This window comes from Sinohyriopsis cumingii, chromosome 1 (assembly GCF_028554795.1).
Source record: "Sinohyriopsis cumingii isolate HCF-2022 chromosome 1, ASM2855479v2, whole genome shotgun sequence".
Lineage (NCBI taxonomy): Eukaryota > Metazoa > Mollusca > Bivalvia > Unionida > Unionidae > Sinohyriopsis > Sinohyriopsis cumingii.
In genome coordinates this window covers 101,419,498-101,438,171 of record NC_142961.1, presented here as the reverse complement: position 1 = coordinate 101,438,171, position 18,674 = coordinate 101,419,498, and the positions used below count along the sequence as shown (strand labels likewise).

The 18,674-nt window shown below is 33.6% G+C and overlaps 1 protein-coding gene across 2 annotated transcripts in view; it reads left to right on the top strand.

The window, feature by feature from the left end:
• The window catches only part of LOC149807445 (uncharacterized), a 77,264-nt gene extending 63,604 nt beyond the window's left edge, over positions 1-13,660 (top strand). The window contains exons 11-13 of one of the 2 annotated variants that reach the window (XM_089966662.1): positions 2,073-2,194; positions 9,848-10,487; positions 12,116-13,660. In XM_089966662.1, the coding sequence (XP_089822788.1) occupies positions 2,073-2,194; positions 9,848-10,447 (722 nt within the window). In that variant the 3' untranslated portion in view covers positions 10,448-10,487; positions 12,116-13,660. Of the gene's footprint in view, positions 1-2,072; positions 2,195-9,847 lie in introns of both variants that reach the window. The other variant, XM_089966653.1, reaches the window with a different exon arrangement.
• The last annotated feature ends 5,014 nt before the right edge of the window (positions 13,661-18,674 follow it).

Here is an 18,674-nt window from a genome sequence, read left to right as displayed (position 1 = left end):
GTTTATCTTCATGATGTCGTTGGGGTCTCCAATGACGGGATCTCGTGGTCTTAATACTCAATATGTTATTCAAGTTCCATTCGGGATAAATGATTTTCTCAGGAAGGGGGCAATGTAACGAATATTTAATCGTATGTCCTCATTTCCTAATAAAGTCAAGCAAATACATCCTTCGCTTGCGAGGTGTCGTGATGGAGAGAAGAACGAAGATTTCCTCACGTAACCGAAGGCTGTCACGCAATGGAAGCTTGCCACGCTTGAAATACGTATTGAAATACATTAACTATGCCATGTGTTGATTTTACTATATTTAATTATCTTGATGTATGCTATATTAAATATTAATGTATTTCTTTCATGATTCTTTGATTAACATGCTTAATTCTTATAACCTCAGCTGCATTCCAACTCGCGATGTCATTTCACTACCACACTCTCTAGAATGGAGGTATTGAAATTATGTCATTAGGCGGGATACGTTACACGTTTTCATTGGTTGATCTAGTTTCCATTAGCTACCGTATTTGTATAGAAGAATGTCTGCATCGACAGATGAGGACTGCAGCCACACATTGAAACACCGACTTACGTGGTTGTAATAAAATAAAAGAAACCGTAAACCATAGCAATGGAAATTCTTCAAGTATCATTGAAGTTGGATTAAAACTAATCATAAGAATATTAAATGAACTATAAATTTATCCTGTTTGGAAATACATTCCAAAGTAACGTATCCATGGAGACATAGGTCTAAAATCTTCTCTCCAATCCTGCGTAACATTCCCAAAGAAAATATAATACATGTGATAATATATGTATGTGCAAAGAAGTAAAGTAAGAAACTTATTAACCGTACAAGACACAGATATGATATGTTTTGTATTGTATAAATTGTGGAGTAATGTAAAGACTTGTAAACTTGTATTTTTCTCATGTACTGGGTACATGTCAATACCCATAGATTGGTAAACAATATATATACACACATATAATATGATTGTCTGTACTGTTTGATTCCAATGTTTGTATAAAATAAATCTAATATATTTTACTTTTCCTGTCAGTTTTCTTTTGGTCAAGTGCCAGGCTGGGATGAACTTCTTGTTTTTCTTCTATAAAAACGTTGAACTTTTGTGGATCAGAAAACGTTACATTAGCATCATTGATATTCATGCAATAATGACACAATAGTTTTTTCTTATTCTGATTAGCGTCATTGATATTCATGCAACAATGATACACTATTTATTTTCTTATTCTGGTTAATGTCATTGACATTTATTCAATAATGACACAATATTTATTCTTCTTATTATGGTTAGCATCTTTGGTATTCATGATAAAATGATGTATTAATATTCTCTTAATCTGGTTAGCGTCATTGATACTCACGCAAGAATGAAACAATATTTTCTTGTTTTTATTCTGGTCAGCGTCATTGATATTCATGTTAAAATGGTACTTTAATATTTTCTTATTCTGGTTAGCGTCATTGATATTTATGTTAAAATGGTACATTAATATTTTCTTATACTGGTTAGCGTCATTGATATTCATGTTAAAATGGTACATTAATATTTTCTTATTCTGGTTCGCGTCATTGATATTCATGCAACAATGATGCAGTAATTTTGTTCTTTTTTCTGGTTAGTATCATTGATATTCATTCAATAATGGCACAATATTTTTTTTGTTCCTATTCTGGTTATTTTCACTGATGCTCTTGCAAGAATCAAACAGTGTTTTGTTTTCTTATTCTGGTTAGTGTCATTGTTACTCATGCAAGAATGATTCTCTTATTTTGGCTAGAGACATTAGTAATCATGCATTAATGGCACAGTAATTCCCTTATTCTGGTTATAATCACAGCAAACGTATGAGCAACATAAATTTATGAGTGTTTAGAACAAAATTATAGTTATCTTGAGATTGAAATTAAAAGCAGTGATTTGGGAGACCTCAATAATAAATATTTTACAGTTTCTTGTTTAAATGATCTTTATAAAAGAATCACACATAGCTCTTGTTATCATATCGTTTTATGTAAACCTAATCCACACATTACTTTCTAGCTGTCATCTATTCGGAGGAGAGGAATCCAGAACTACATGTAAATAAAGATTACATCCTAAAGAACATGGAAGAATTAAACATCATTGTCAAGGCAAGGTCATTCAATGAAAATGGGCTGACGGTCAGTTAATACTAATATTCATTTTCCATATCTATCTAAATATTGACATTCTTTACGTCCATACAGATTTAATTAATTGTGATCAATATTTTCACATTTAGGTAAATATCTGCATTAGAAAAGAGTTTATTGTGGATGTTTTCTTCCAGGGTCATGACAGCATCATGTATGTATATGCCTTGGAAGAAAATAATTTTTTTATTTTGCAAGATTTTCATTTTGACCCATGTCTAGTGCCTCGTCGAAATTAAATGTATATCCGTACAGTACTATATCTGGTTGGTGTACGCCAATGTACATCCCATGTATAGTGCCAGTTCAATTCACTGGATATCTTGCATAAGGATATATAATTTAATTTTAAGTTTCTGTGCGCCATTATACATCCCATGTCTACATTTATTTAAAAAATATAATAACCTTTAAAAGTCTCTTATATACTGCTACAACAAATTAAATAAATTAGAAGAAATAAGACATTTCTTGTGAAGAAAATGCTGAAAAGGACCCAGTTACGTTTCTTGGACATCACGTGCCAGTTTGGGTGTCTCATGGATGGAGATATGATTGCCATCGTCATTTGAAATGGGTAAAAAAGTTCCAACAATTACATCAAGTTGAGAGATAACAACAGGTCATTGAGTTGCATAGGGTTTGGAACTAAAGTTTATGCCACTGTACTAGTGGTAAATAAAATTTGTAAATGGTACGGAAAAAATCAACTGCCGGACTCGTCCGGCTTGACAGGCATGAATCTAGCTACATGCCAATTATTACTTAGGAAAACCTTTAAAAGAATTCATCTTTAAGACAGATCATACAGGTACTCCGCATTTCAATAAATTTGATTTGATGCACCTGCATATGATGCGCTTTAAAGATTGTACAAATAATGCAGACATGTTTTAAATATGGCTGACATATCTAGTTGAAATGAAACAAATGTTTATTCCGGAGTGTTCAAATAATATTATAATGCACGGCTTTTGTAGGTTGAATTTCAATGGGCATAACTCTGCATTGAGTAAATATCTGATCATTATTCGGTTTAACTGAAAGCTAGAGTGATTACGTTCTTCTTGATGACAATGTAACTCATCATTTTTGAAGACCCAATTCTCCCGGAGAGTGCTGTCCGAAAACTACGGAAAAGTTCACCGTGGTACCCGTTCCGCCGTTTAACGGGTAAGAGCATCATAAATTTATGAGTGCCCGTTAGAACATGAAAGACATGCACAGCCCTAGTTACCCCACTGTCAATTTTTCACCAACCCGTATTGTTGTAGGGTGACGAAACGAACAGACTATTTAAATCATTTTGCTCATTGTTTACCAAACTTTATCCACTATTTCGCATTCTCTTTTTCGCATTTTACCAATTCGTACTTTCGCATTTTCACATTCGCACTTTACCAATACCCAAAGGAAGACAGCTGATAGTCTTACGACGGAGATAATTCGTTTTCCTGTTGTACTTCAAATTCTCTATATTAGATAGTGCTATAATAGTTTGTTTGATTTGTCAGTAGGATGAATTAATATTACAATGTCGTTTCACTTATTAATAAACTTCCAACAACTTACACAGAGTGTTTTGTTATTTATTACTCACGGCGAATGGCGGTGAAAGTCAACTTCCGTTTGAGAACTTAAATGCTAAACGAGATTTACACTTACGTAAGTAAGCAAAACATCACAATATCAAAATTTCAAATTAGAATAAAATAACGTTTTTTGAATGTTTTTCTGAAATACAAACTAAAAGATCAATGAACTAAGAAAGAATTCATCATAGCTAAATAATACCAGTCTGTCCTAGTGTACAAGTGCATGATAATTGTCCCCGCAAAATTTCCAGTTTTTGTTATATAAAAAAATACATATCGACCATATCTGGCGACAAAGATGTACGTTACCTGTTTACAAAATGTCCTGCCCTCGAAAAAGCACTTTTTAATGGAATTGACGTTCTAGGAATACAGATATATTTTCGTACAAGGGCAGTATTGTTTTGAAATGTGAAGCCGTTCACACAGCCCAGCGTGCGGTTACTCGGGTACCCGTTGACAGCCCTAACTGAATAGCTACCTTGGATGTCATTGTGAAAAATTGCTGGTTTTACTTTCAATTTCCCAGCTATGAAATCAAAATACCAGAAACAAACTAAACTTTCAAACAATGAAATTCAAATATCAAAAACCAATCTTCCGAAACATTAAAATCTCTGAAATATTAACATTTCAAAGATATTGAAACAAATTCAAGTCCTGAAAATATTCAAGTGAGGTTTCACTTCCGAGACGACTTTCTATTAATCTTCAAATATTCTCCGCTGAGCCATCCAATAACCATGGTACGTCTTGGGTTTCAACTTAAGTAAAACGACACGGTAAACCCATCGATCATTCAATTGTCCATAATTAAAAAGTTATTAAAATAGAATAGAAAATCAGACAAAGTGAAATATTGAACAACAACCTACAGTGTATAAATTCATAGAATATTAACCTAAATCGTACTATATATTTCACACTATTCCAAAAACTGCCCAGACGTATTCTGCATGAAGTTTCTGATATTTCTCTATTCTAAGATTTTAGCACCACTGACAAATCAGTTCTAAATAGAAATGTTTTACTTCGAAGGAATCAAACAAAAGAGGAATATCACTGAAGTCCTTGAAAGTTTCACATAAACCAATAGAAGTATATAAATATTCATAATTTTTAATACATTCACATGAGCCAATAGATACTGACTGTTTAAAGTAAAGATTCTCCACGCTGTTAAATCCCACAAATATTATAACTAAATCTCGATTTCTTCACAATGACGCTTACAACGCTGTCATAGGCTGAATAATGAAATGGTGCCTCATATAATCATCACATATGCATCGAATCAATAAACTATATATCCCTAAACGATTCTTCAAAATTCATAATTATTTCCTTGCTTAAAGTAAGCTCATCATGCTGATTATTTCAAGGCTTAACGTAAACTCACCATGCAGATTAGTTCCTGGATTAGAGTAAACTCACCCTGCTGATTATTTTCTGGGTTAAAGTAAATACACCATGATGATTATTTCCTGGGTTAAAGTAAATACACCCTGCTGACTGTTTCCTGTCTTAGAGTAAGCTCACCCTGCTGACTGTTTCCTGGCTTGCAGTAAGCTTACCCTGCTGACTGTTTCCTGGCTTGCAGTAACCTTACCCTGCTGACTGTTTCCTGGATTAGAGTAAGCTTACCATGCTGACTGTTTCCTGGATTAGAGTAAGCTTACCATGCTGACTGTTTCCTGGATTAGAGTAAGCTTACCATTCTGACTGTTTCCTGGATTAGAGTAAGCTTACCCTGCTGACTGTTTCCTGTCTTAAAGTAAGCTCACCCTGCTGACTGTTTCCTGGCTGAGAGTAAGCCTGTCATGATAATTATTTCCTAGCTAATTAATCGTAATGGCAATGATGAAAATATGAAACAGATAAAAACATTGCATTGTGGTAAGTTAGCAATTTTATTACAGGCCTTGGGCGATCCAGTGTCATAATATGCATGCAAAACAGATCACTGCTATCTTATCTTCGTGAGGTTTCGAATCTTGAGCTTGGCAATATGGGTACGTCAATTCATGCTAGTAGCTTATTGTGGGTCACTTATTATTCCCATGGCTTGCTCGGGTTCTTCTTTCACCAGTTATACGTTTTGCCATGCATATCCTACATGCACTGAGAATTAGCGTTAAAAACAAAATAACAACAACTAAAACAACTTCTTTATTACCATTTTTAATAAAACAATATTTTTCTCTATGATAGTGTGCAAATTACATGCAGCAACTACATTCGATAATGCAATCTCAAATAATCGTTATTCTATCTGAGTATCAGTTATTATTATTATTATTATTATTATTATTACAGCAACACTTGACTATTGTACAAACATGTGTTCATCAATATTACTAGATTAAATTGATCATGATAATAATATTGTATTGTAGACATTACACTAATCAGTCCATAAAATCACCAGATTGAATTAATAATAAAACTTTATTATAAACATCATAATAATCAGTCAATACAGGATATGCTATTGATAATGCATTCATGTGCAACTACTGACTAGACCTTTGGAACAAAATGTATAAAGCCTAGGCTTTAATTTAACACGAAAAAGAGATGTCATTATCATTTCTCTACACATGTTTGATGGCTATAGAAAATAAAATTAGATATTGTTGACAACAGCAAGTCTTTATGATGGTCAATTTTATGTTCAGACCAAATAAAGTAATGATGACAACAGCAAGCCTTTATTATCGTCAATTTTATATTCAGACCAAATATATGAATGGTGACAGCAGCTAATCTCTATTATCCTTCAGCACATGTTTGGGGCCATGAGTAAATACATTTTAATCATCTGACTAGACTGGATGTGCACATTGACTATGCTATATCTATTTTCAATTTAGTAATTCTGCTCGACTAACTTTAAATCATTTTAGAAATAGTTAAGTGGCGCAGCAACTATATATTTGTGTGGTTTACGTTCTCTTGTATAGTTGTATAATGTAAAGGCATTTTAGAATAAAGGTACTATCGTTTGGAAGGCATATTTAATAATAATGTTTTCGGTTCTGTTACTACTGTTTCTCTGTTACTATTCTCATAAATATCAGGTAACAAGGTTAACATTCAAGGGAAAGTTGTTAGAATTTAGAGGAATGTAGAGATCACACAGACACACAGACACACACACATACAGATATATATATATATATATATATATATATATATATATATATATATATATATATATATATATATATATATATATATATATATTATATTTTTAGGAGGAGAACTACTTCTTTACACCTTGTATGGTTGACAAGGAATCTCCAAGAGAGGTTATCGCTCCTGAACAAGATCCCCGTATGGTTAGCACATCAGTCTTGTGCTGGGTCATTACAGGAACGGGTATGCCACTTGCCATTATCTTCCAAAACCTTATTGCAGCCTGTTTAACTCGCTGGCCAGTTGCCAAGAAGAAGGAGGCATCCGAAAATCTAATTTTTCAAGATTGTACTGTTTTTAATCTTGACCCTATTCATAGATTGTTTTTGTACCGTGAGAACCATATTGTTTTTGCAAGGATAACAAGGATGGGGATTGATGACGTCAATGCAAAGATCTGCACCAGAGTTAGAAAGTTCATTACTCTGAATCTCTCTCAGATTATCTCACATCTGGACCCGGACTTAAAATATAGGCTGTGTGTTCAGAACGACGAGTCTGAAGTTGATAGGTTCCGTTTGTCACCACCATTTGAAATGTGGTTTGTCGATGAGGTAAATTGTTTTCAATATTACTGAATAGATGGGAAATATTATTATACTATTGTCTTCTCCTGGTGGCACTGTTCTCGTGTTTTCTGCTTGGGCATGAAAATGCCCGAGTCCAAGGCGAGATTACTCTTCCCAACTCGATAACACTTTATTAGTGGAAACATGTTCACTGGAGAAGGCAGTAATATATTTAGTTAGTTGCCTGCTATCACATAACACGACATGACGTTGGTATTTGGTTGTAGTTCCTTTTAATCAAGTTCAATGATTGTTCCTGGAAACAGATCCCAGAGTCTAGAGCAAGTGTAAAATATACTAAAATAAACAAAGAAATAAATTCTTTCAGTTAGCCATTGTGTACCAGAAATGTATTATATGATGTACTGAAAGACTAAAATCACATCATGAAGTTGGACTTCAAATACGATCTTAACACTGATTGCTGATTAAATCACAGGAAGGGTAAAAACCTACATAGTAGCATCCCTTTTTTCTAAAATGGGTTTCTTTTCATTAATGTCTTTGTTTATTTTCAGTTTTATTTGTAGTAACCTGGATTATGACTTAATTGTTTTATTTCATTTGTAAATAATAGGTTCCATCAATTATTTTAGTAAAGGAATGTGGGTACATTTATCATCCTTTTTGAATTATTTTAAGTCTATTCTGATTTCTGAATGTCAGTATCTTGCTCACTAAGCCATTATAGCAAGTAAATTGATGATATGGAGTTCATTTTCTTTTGTTGTTGTTGTCGTAGGGTTTAACGTCGTTTTTCAGCACAAGATAGGCTATATATGGCGGCCAGTATAACTGATGGAGGAAGAACCCTGGAAAAATCAGGGAAGAACCACCGACCCACGAGAAGCTACTGGCAGGCTTTCCCACGTACCCACGCTAGCCGAGCTTTGGACTCGAACCCACTCAGACAGAGGTGAGATAGCAGTGATCGGAATGGTGAGCCCTTTAGACCACTCGGCCACTCGGGGCCCCAAGACACTGGAGGCACTATGTCTGATATAATGTTGATCAAACTTGGAACATTGGTTTATGCCATAAAGTGCTTGCATGAATTCATGAACATGCAACATCTACATATTATTGAGGTAGTATTTGATAGTATTGGACAGTTTTAGATCCAGGTTGTAGAAAGGAATGTAGGTTCATAGCTTTAGATAACGAGTGAGATCACTTTGATGGATGTTCCAATTTTTATTTCAAATTTGATATGTTCCAGAATATTTATAAACATTAAAGCATGTTCAGCATAACAAGAATAAGGTCGAAAATGTAATTTACTGCAAGATATTGGGTTATCATTATAATATGGATGTCAGCACACCATTCACCCAACCACCTTTCATAAATCTATCTCAGATTCATTGGGAATCATAAATATCTGAGTCACATATTTAATTGATTCCCGAATGAATGTGAGATAGACTTATGAAGGGGGGTTCGGGTGGATGGTGTACTGAACAGTGAGTTTACACAGATACATACATTTTAAAAATCGGATTCTGCATTCGATCTTTGTTTAGTAAAGGCAGTGTTTTCTACAATTACTTATACGAATACCTGCTTTAAGTTTTCCATTTATATTGTGATTCTAATTTTGGAAAGAAATATCAAAAGTACAAAGAAACTCATTCCCCATATTTTATATGTCTAACTAGTGTCATTATTGATTCTATATTTCTTAGGGGCCCTAGGTGGCTGAGTGGTTTTTGGTACTTGTCTTTATTGATCACTGCCATCTCACCTCTCCCCACGTGTTCTTAGCAACGGCCAATGTGAGTATGTAAGAAGGCTAGCCGGTAGCTTCTAGTTGGTCGGTGGTTCTTGCTGAGGGTTTCCCTGGCGGTTTCTCAACAAAATATTCTGGCCGCAAAGTACAGGATATCATGTGCTTAAACGAAAATGTGTTATGCATACAATCCACTACTACATCCATGTATGAACAGATAGGTGAGCATGCTTTAATTTAGTTTTATTCCAACTTTAGCTACAAAAAAGGAGAGGAGGCAATTCAAATAAATAATCCTGATAATGTATATATAGGCTATTGAAGTATTGAAGATGGAAATCCCATTCTGATTTACACACATTTCAAAGTGAATCTCCTTACATTTTGTACAGTAAATCCTGCTGTCTTATTATATTTGAGCAAACAATACCAAACATTATCTTTACACTATTTACATTAGTGTGATTTCATTTACATTGCTGTTTTTACTTTACATGTAATCACTGATGGCATGGGTCTTGTAACAATGTTGACCTTCCTCACTCTTTAGGTACATGATGATGATGCACCCATAACACGTGAACACATGAACCATGCTCGACTCTGTGTTGCTCTTTTAACTGTTTGTGCAAATGCCATGAGAGACATCTTACTTACCAGAGTTCCTGCACCCCATGCAAACATCTACCAGGCAATCCTAGCGAACAAAACCAGATTGACCAGCAGGACACAGATAGGACCAAAACAATGGCAGAATGCTCTTCTTAACAATGATCAGATTAAGATGCTCTTCACAGATCCGAAGGGTCGTTTTACAGCTCCAATTGATCAGCTTGATATTTCGTTGTTATACACAATGATAAGAAACGTCAGTACGGTTATCCGTCCATCAAATGGATGGGGAGTTGATCCGCCAGATAACCCAAGGGACGACTCTCTAGGAGCTAATGTGGAGCGAATTCATTCATGTAGAAATCATATATGTGGTCATTCACCAAATGGACAAATTAGCCAAGAAGACTTTGAGGAATACTGGTTCAAGATTGAAGCTGTGCTTCATGACATTGAAACTGTAATTGGTCAAGAAGTCTACAGTCCAGAGTTAGAGAAGCAAAAGAGACAGGTGATCTCAGTCTATGAAGCCTGTTAACAACAGAAGAAAATCTATAAATGTGGCAACAGATAAATTAGTATGTAAACACAGTATCATAGAAGAATATGTATATAACTTGTCATGGCACACTTTCCGCTTTATCTGTTCATGTTATTAATAACACGCTTTTTAGGTATGTTGGTACTCGTTAGGAATATTTTGCAGTGGGTTATAAATATTTAGAGAGAATTGTGCCAGCCATTTTTGTAAATCAGGAGAGCTTTCCTGTTTCTTTGAAAGGGACTCCTTGATTTTTGTTCTTAATAGATTTATTACAGCTTTGATATATAAACCGAAACAGTAGTTTCCAAACCTGCTCTACTGCCTAATTAAAACTTTCTGTCAAAGTCTGTATGATGCCAGTTTTGTTTCTCACAAGAATGCAAATTGTGTACTGCGTACAGGTGCCAAACTTTGTGGATGGCATATACTTGGCTTCAGGAAGAGTTGTATCAATGTTGGCAATAAATGGTGTTATTGCGACTAAAAGAAGAAAATTATTTTCAGCAAACATAACTTTTCCATTTTGTACAGTTACTAAATTTTGTGGAAATCTTGAACTTCGGGTAAGAGAGAGCCTTGTGAAGTTCATATTGACTAGGTCAGATTCAAAGTCACTGTGATTAAAAAATAAAACTAGTTTTAACAAAATAACTTTCTTTGTGGAAGACATGCACTTGGAGCAAGAGAGGGTAAACAGGTCCTAGGTCACTGTGACTGAAAGACAACAGCTGGTTTCCACACAATCTGAGATTACCATAACTCTGGAGATAATGTGCATATTGAGTAAGAACGAAAACTTGTTTCAGATATTTAAAGGTGAAAGGTCAATATCACTGATTGAACTAGGAACAGTTTTGGCACAAAAAAATATTTCGCAGAATTGGACTTACCTTTTAGGAAGATTTGCACATCAGGTAATGCAGAAGCTTGTTGATTTGGAAGTCATGGGGTCATTGTCATTACCACTGTGAATAAAACTAGTTTTCACACTATAACAGTATTTTGTCACAGACTTGGATCGAAACGTGGTGGGTGCCATGTATTTGGTGTAAGAAACAGTTTGTAGGTTGACACTTAACTACTGATGAAAAAAAGAAAGAAAACCCCTCAAAAAGCACCAGTTATGAACAATAAGTATATTAAATATAACTGATTTATCATGTACTTTTTATGGTTATCTTACTAAAATGAAATACTAATTTTACCTCACTGAAAGCAACTGATGAAATTGTTAGGACAAAATCTTCATCGCAAGTGTTTATGCATTTTTGTCTTTATCTTTTCATACAGCAATAAATGTGTGGTTCTTCAGCATATATAAACATTAATTTATTTTCCATGTTCATTGATATACAGTTTTGTAATCTACGTTTCTTTGGTGTTCCTGGAAATGGGTATATTGTCATATGGTACTATGGTACATCTGCAAGTAAATTGAAAGTATATATGATGAAAGCTTTATATTAGAGGGAATATAGTATAGTTTAAAATGACTGTTTAAACATGTTATTGAAGTTTTGGTTTGAAAACTAGATATAACATGAGCAATTAGTTCGCGTATCATTTAACGTTATAGGCATTGCTTTAATTTTACACTTGTTATGTGCACCATGGCAAAGTTCGTGGGCTAAAATGATTTCAAAAATCAGTTTGTCTTTTCAGATTAAATGCTTGGAACACACAAGATTTTATAAGTGGAAACTATGACAAGATTTTATAAGTGGAAACTATGACAAGATTTTATAAGTGGAAACTATGACATGAACTGTTTACTTAGTACAGGTTTCAATTATCAGAGGTCCCTCTTCTCACAGACGACGAGTGGTTGACTGGATCCAATACAGGCTAACAGAATGCCCAATTCTATGCCAATAGTCACTAACTAAGGAATAGCATAATGACAAATGCCATGACAAACATCACTACTGTATGTGACCATGACTAAAGTCCAGCTTTGTACATAATCGCATGTCATTTTTATATGCGGTTATAATAATGACTCATCTCTGAGGTGTGTGAGCTCTACAAGATTAATTGAGAATGCATTACCTGACTATGGAGAAACACAAAATGTATATAGTGTTGATAATGGAGAAACACTAGAAATGTATAGTGTTGATAATGGAGAAACACTAGAAATGTATAGTGTTGATAATGGAGAAACTAGACATGTATAGCCTTGACAATGGAGAAACAAGAAATGTATAGTGTTTACTAATGATAAACAAACGAGTTATTGCGTTGACTATCATTTACTTACAGCTGTCATAATTCATACTCACCATCATATGTATGTGTCGGATGTTGACTATGGAGAAATAATACCAGTATATTGTTGACAGTGAATATATGCAAGACAATTATAGCATTGACAATGAAGAAACAATACCAGTATAGTGTTGGCAATGGAGAAATGCAAGACAATTATGGTGTTGACAGTTAAAAAACAATGCCAGTATAGTGTTGACAGTGGAGAAGTACAAGACAATTATAGTGTTGACAATAAAGAAATGCAAGACAAGTATATTGTTGACAATGGAGAAATTCAAGACGATTATAGTGTTGACAGTGGAGAAATACAATAAAATTAAAGTGACTATCGAGAAATACAAGATAATTATTGTCTTGATTATTGTGAAACACAAGACAATTACTGTGTATACTATGGAGAAATACAAGACAATTATATCATCGTCTATGCAGACATATAATATAATCAGTGTTGACTATGTGGAAAAGTTAGTGGCGGGAAAAAAGGACTATGGTGTTGACTATGGATATAGTTCTGGTTTTCTTTTTTTATGAAATAGTTAACAATGGTGGTGCACTGGTTGATATACTATGAAAGCTTACTTGTATAATATTTACTTATGTTTATTTAAAGATGTTATATGTTGTCAGATTTCTCAGCCTTTTAATTGACTGATATTTTAAACTTTTTTTGTGTAGATGTTTGCCTACCAGTGTAGCATCACAGTATGGCCGCTGTAATATCATTTGTTTCCCAAACACATTAAGTATTATGTTCATTCAACAGAAGACTGACTATTATAGGTCCAATAAACCAATGAAACATTCAAGAGGCCTTGAGTGACATTTGTATCAAGAACCATATATATGTTTACTTCCATATGATATAACTTGAATTATTTGTCATCCTACCCTGTTACTTTAATGTATGGATTGCTTTTACTTTTGATTAATTGAGAAAATAAATTATATATATATATATATATATATATATATATATATATATATATATATATATATATATGTCATTTATATCCTTATCAGTTATTTGCCTATCATTTATATACCTATCATTCTTGCATCTATTACAATATTACTACATCAGCAGCTACCTCATACCATCAAAATGTTTGCTGTTGAAGCACACGGCAATTTGTCTTACAAGTCTTTATTTCCAGAGAGTGGATCATCAATAATAGAATTATTCATCATTAAAACATACACGATACATTATCATTCATGAATTTTCAAGATAATGGATCATCAATGACAGAATTTATCCATTATTAAAATATATTCGATACATGATCATTTATGAATTTTACAGAGAATGGATACTAAATGACAGAATTATTCATCATGATAAATATACACAGCATATGATCATTTATGAGTTTTATAGAAGAGTGTATGCAGTGGCCTTATGATCAGTTATGTATCCAGTATGATTTGTCCATCATCCACTGGCACTTGGTTAGCTGCTACGACGTTTGTCACGTGTCATTTGTCTATCATTCGTTAGCACTTGAATGGTGAATTCTCCAAATGTACTGGAAGAAATGCTGTAACATATCCCAAACTCATACCAATATTTCATTGATTATATATGAAACTGGTATCCATTATCCATCATGACAGATGTCTCCAGATACTTGCTACTTTTTCTACTCCTGAACGGTTAGTTATATTGGCATTAGATTTTAACTTAATTACATTTTACAATGTTCATTTGGTTACAAATGTACCAACTGTACAGATTTGGCATAACATATGTCATTCGTGATGATCATGTTACATTTTGTTATCGCTTCTTCTGCTGAGGACATGCTTTTACTTTGACACTATGATGTCCAGATGATCCTAATACAAAATGTTCCGATTCGACACAAGATACGGCCGTCATGAAAATACGGATACCGTTAATCTCCCTGAAGAGATGGTCCTATTGACACGCTTATTTCCATTAAAAGACTTCTTGTGATGACTGGTTTCAAAATGAAAATCGTGCTGATTTGATATTGAACATGTCTTCTATATATTATTATTTCTCTCGAATTGCTTTTCCCTTTTGCTACATGGGATTTCTCAATGTATTTGGGAGGGGCAGTAATGATAGTTGTTTCATTTTAGCTATATGGGATTTCTAATGATATCGGGGAAGGGTGATAATTAATTTAATAGTGACTCGCTTTTTCCACTTTAGCTACGATGGATTTTTGAACATATTGGGGAGGGTGGAAGCGGCACTTTAGTTCATTAAAGACTATCATGCAGAGTTAAAGGGAGGTAACTATCTTCCCAGAAAACACAGAATCATTACATTTGATTTAATTTTATGGCCAAAAGACCATGGCAAGTGATTTAATGGTATGCAACTGAGTACATCATGGCTCAGTTCATTAACAAATCCTTGCCGTCACTCTGGAATCCAGATTTCTAAACATGGAATATAGTTTTATGTATTCAAACATCTTCTATCAGTCTGATAATGATCAACATCCATAAATATGAATGAGGTCTTTAATCAGTTTGATAACGAGCAAAATCCGTACACATAAATGAGGTGGTCATTAATCAGTTTGATACTTGGAGAGGTAATTGAAAAGACTTTAGTGTAAAAAAATTGATATTGAAGACATAATTAAAAGCAAATAAGAAATACATTATTTCCTCATATAAAGTGATTTCACTCAAATTATAAAATCATATACATAAACAATGAGGAAATGTTCAAATAGTAATAAATGAGTTTATACTTCTGTAACAAATATTCACTCAGTGATAAATGACAAATTTTCGCTCAGATTAGTGGTACATACATGTAAAAATTGGGACATGTATCTAGCGACATCCAATTCATCACCACAATATATTTTCAGTCCCATCGCTCTGTCGGATTGTCAAGGAAGCACCACAGATGGTCTGCCCCTCCTGGTCTGCCTGCGAATCCGTAGAACCTCTTGTTCCCTGTATATATGTTGGTCCCAAAGCTTTGATCCCTCACCAGGAGATAATGATTGTCTTCTTCCGGGCCAACATCACCACCGCCAACACTACCCTGGGTGGGTATATTCCAACCCAAATTAACACCAAGGCTAAAATGACACCTTCAGTACTGTGCAAAAACAAATATACAGCATAGCTCTATCATTCGGTCACTCCTTTCAGTCTTTCACCCTTGTTCACAGCTGAAACTATAACATCTGAATCCGCGTACTATCTGTGGCATGGACATTTACAACATAATGACATATGTAATGCAAATGGAGTGGATTATTTTGTAAACAAATTGTTATTGTGACCATTCTACAAGGTTTTCATAATATAAACAGGTTCATAAGTGAAAATGTGTCTGATGAGAATCTTACAGAAATTGAAATAACATTCTCTCTGCCATTATTACATGCAACATTAATGTGAATGCAGTCATTCCGTTCAGTTACATACTGCATACTAGAAGCTAGAAAACAGGCTATAATAAATCTAATAACATTGCAGTATACAACACAAATTGGAACTACCTAAAATACAGGATAGGTATGAGAATAAAACAAATATATCCTATAATACAAATAGAGAAATAACATTTACCAATTCACATACCTTTACAAGTAAACATATTGTGTCGTAAAGTGGACCGCTAACTGACAAATCTTTCCGTAATGTGATGTTTGACTCTACGATCAGTCTATATGTACACGGGTCTTGCTGCTATGAAAAGCTTGAGCGCTCAAGCTGTATGCTTTCCCATCGTAAGCACTTTGCTCTTTGCTCGTGCAGCATGGGGTGGGGTAAACCGAAATCACTACATTGAAATAACATATATATATATATATATATATATATATATATATATATATATATATATATATATATATATATATATATATATATATATATATATATATATATATATTCGGTGTATTGGTCTTGTGGTGTGAATTAGCCTTTAATATTTGTTATTTTATGTTTTTTCATTTTCTGTTTTTATGTTTTTCAGTACATCTATCAATCAATATTTCACATTTAGTTTCCAGAGCAAAATTCTCAAAACATTTGATATTGATACACATATTACACAAGTATTGTAGGTGCACCTTATGCGATTCATAATTCTTCATTTCCAATATTTAAATTTTCAACCATTCACTATTCTTATTTGGTATTCAGATCAAAACCATTAATCCGTCACTTACCAAAATCCTTTGTAAATACAAACTTCCTTTGTGTGAAATCTTAAGTGATTCACAGCAGATATTATGGAATGTCAACTGATATAAAAATATCTCATTTATTTTCCTTATCTTTGGAACCATAGTCTCCATTTTTTAGCAATATTATCAGCAACTGATATGACGTGCCTTTATAGACATGTACTCTTTACTTATATTTTTAGTCAATATACAACACTATTTTAAAAATACAGTGATCGATATTTTCACCTGACCTAATAGTTAATTGACAGTGATTTCTGAGGTCAAACTATGCATAGCATTAATGGAACTCTGTCACGGTATCGCTACAGAATATTTAATTTTCCATGTCGTCAGCTTGCTTCCGTTTCCACAATTAATTAAATGCCTACCATTTTTTCCATTTCATCAGACTACAGATCTCGTCATAATAACTAGTCAAGTTGCTATCCAGTTTATGTTAATTACATGGTAGAAGTATATTAGCATGATGTTTATATGTCATTATAAATGTCGGCATAATTTTCAGTGTTGACCAATTGAAAGAGAAGATTGTATTGGACCCACAATGGTTCATCGGTACCCTGAATTCCTTCGTCAATGCTGAGGTGTTCATTCTTAACAAAATACCTTGCCATCAGGAAAAATTGGTTTGAACTGAAAAAGAAAAGAAAATTACTCCATGTTAATTCAAGTCATAGCAAGTAGATTTACGCTAAGTCTGACAGATATATGGTGTACACAGGACGGTCAGTGCAAGTCATAATATGTTTGTCTGTCATTATGTCTGGCAGTTCTATGGTCTACATGTGACTGTCACTGCAACTCATAGCAAGTTGTCTACAACTGCATTTGACAAAGTACATCTATCAGTACAGGTGCTAAGGGATGTTCAATTAGAATATACATTGGACCTGCAGTTTTGAATTTGGTTACCAACCCTAAGATGTGTTATGGCCTTTCAGGACATATCGACACAATGTATTCTTTGTTAAAATCACCTACCAATATACGTTTTGGGAGAAGGTGTGGGGGAGTGCAACCTTCCACAAAAATGATATATATTCATTAAAAGTCATTGTTTGATTTTCATAAGTTTCAGCTACACAATATATGCTTGTATAATTACTCTGAGAACAATTTATTTCAACTTATATAAAGGTGTACACATTCATTTGTATAAATACATATGATCTTAAAAAACAATAAACCAGTCAGTGTCAGCTTGAACTTTCCGGTGAATCGTAAATATTACAGTTGTATTGAAATGTCTCTGATAATTAACCTCTCAACAATTAAATTAGTCGTTTATTTACTTTATTTATTTGTCCGATAAAACTTGATAGTAGTGGTGGCTTTGATTTGTTTTGATCACACATTTTTGAATGACATGAAGAAGTTCATAACAAAAATGAGGTGTGTCAGTATAAGTAGTGCTCAGTTATTCAACATTCAGGTATATTTATAAATTATTGTATCCAAAAATACAAAACAAAACGAAAATGTCTCTTGATGCTTTAATTGCACTGAATCAATAACCTGTGATTCTAAATTAATAAGATGAATGCGGTGTTATTATCATACCTTTGTTATTAAAACTACTGCCCTCGTTTACCTGTTTCAACATGTCAGGTGATAAAAATAATATAATTTAGCTGATGTCCCCTATTGAACCACAGAAATCAAATTCATAACCAAATAAATTAATGCCATTTGAATTTCGCCATTGGAATTAAACTTGAACCTTTTAAAATACATTGTTAGTAGAGAAGCATTCT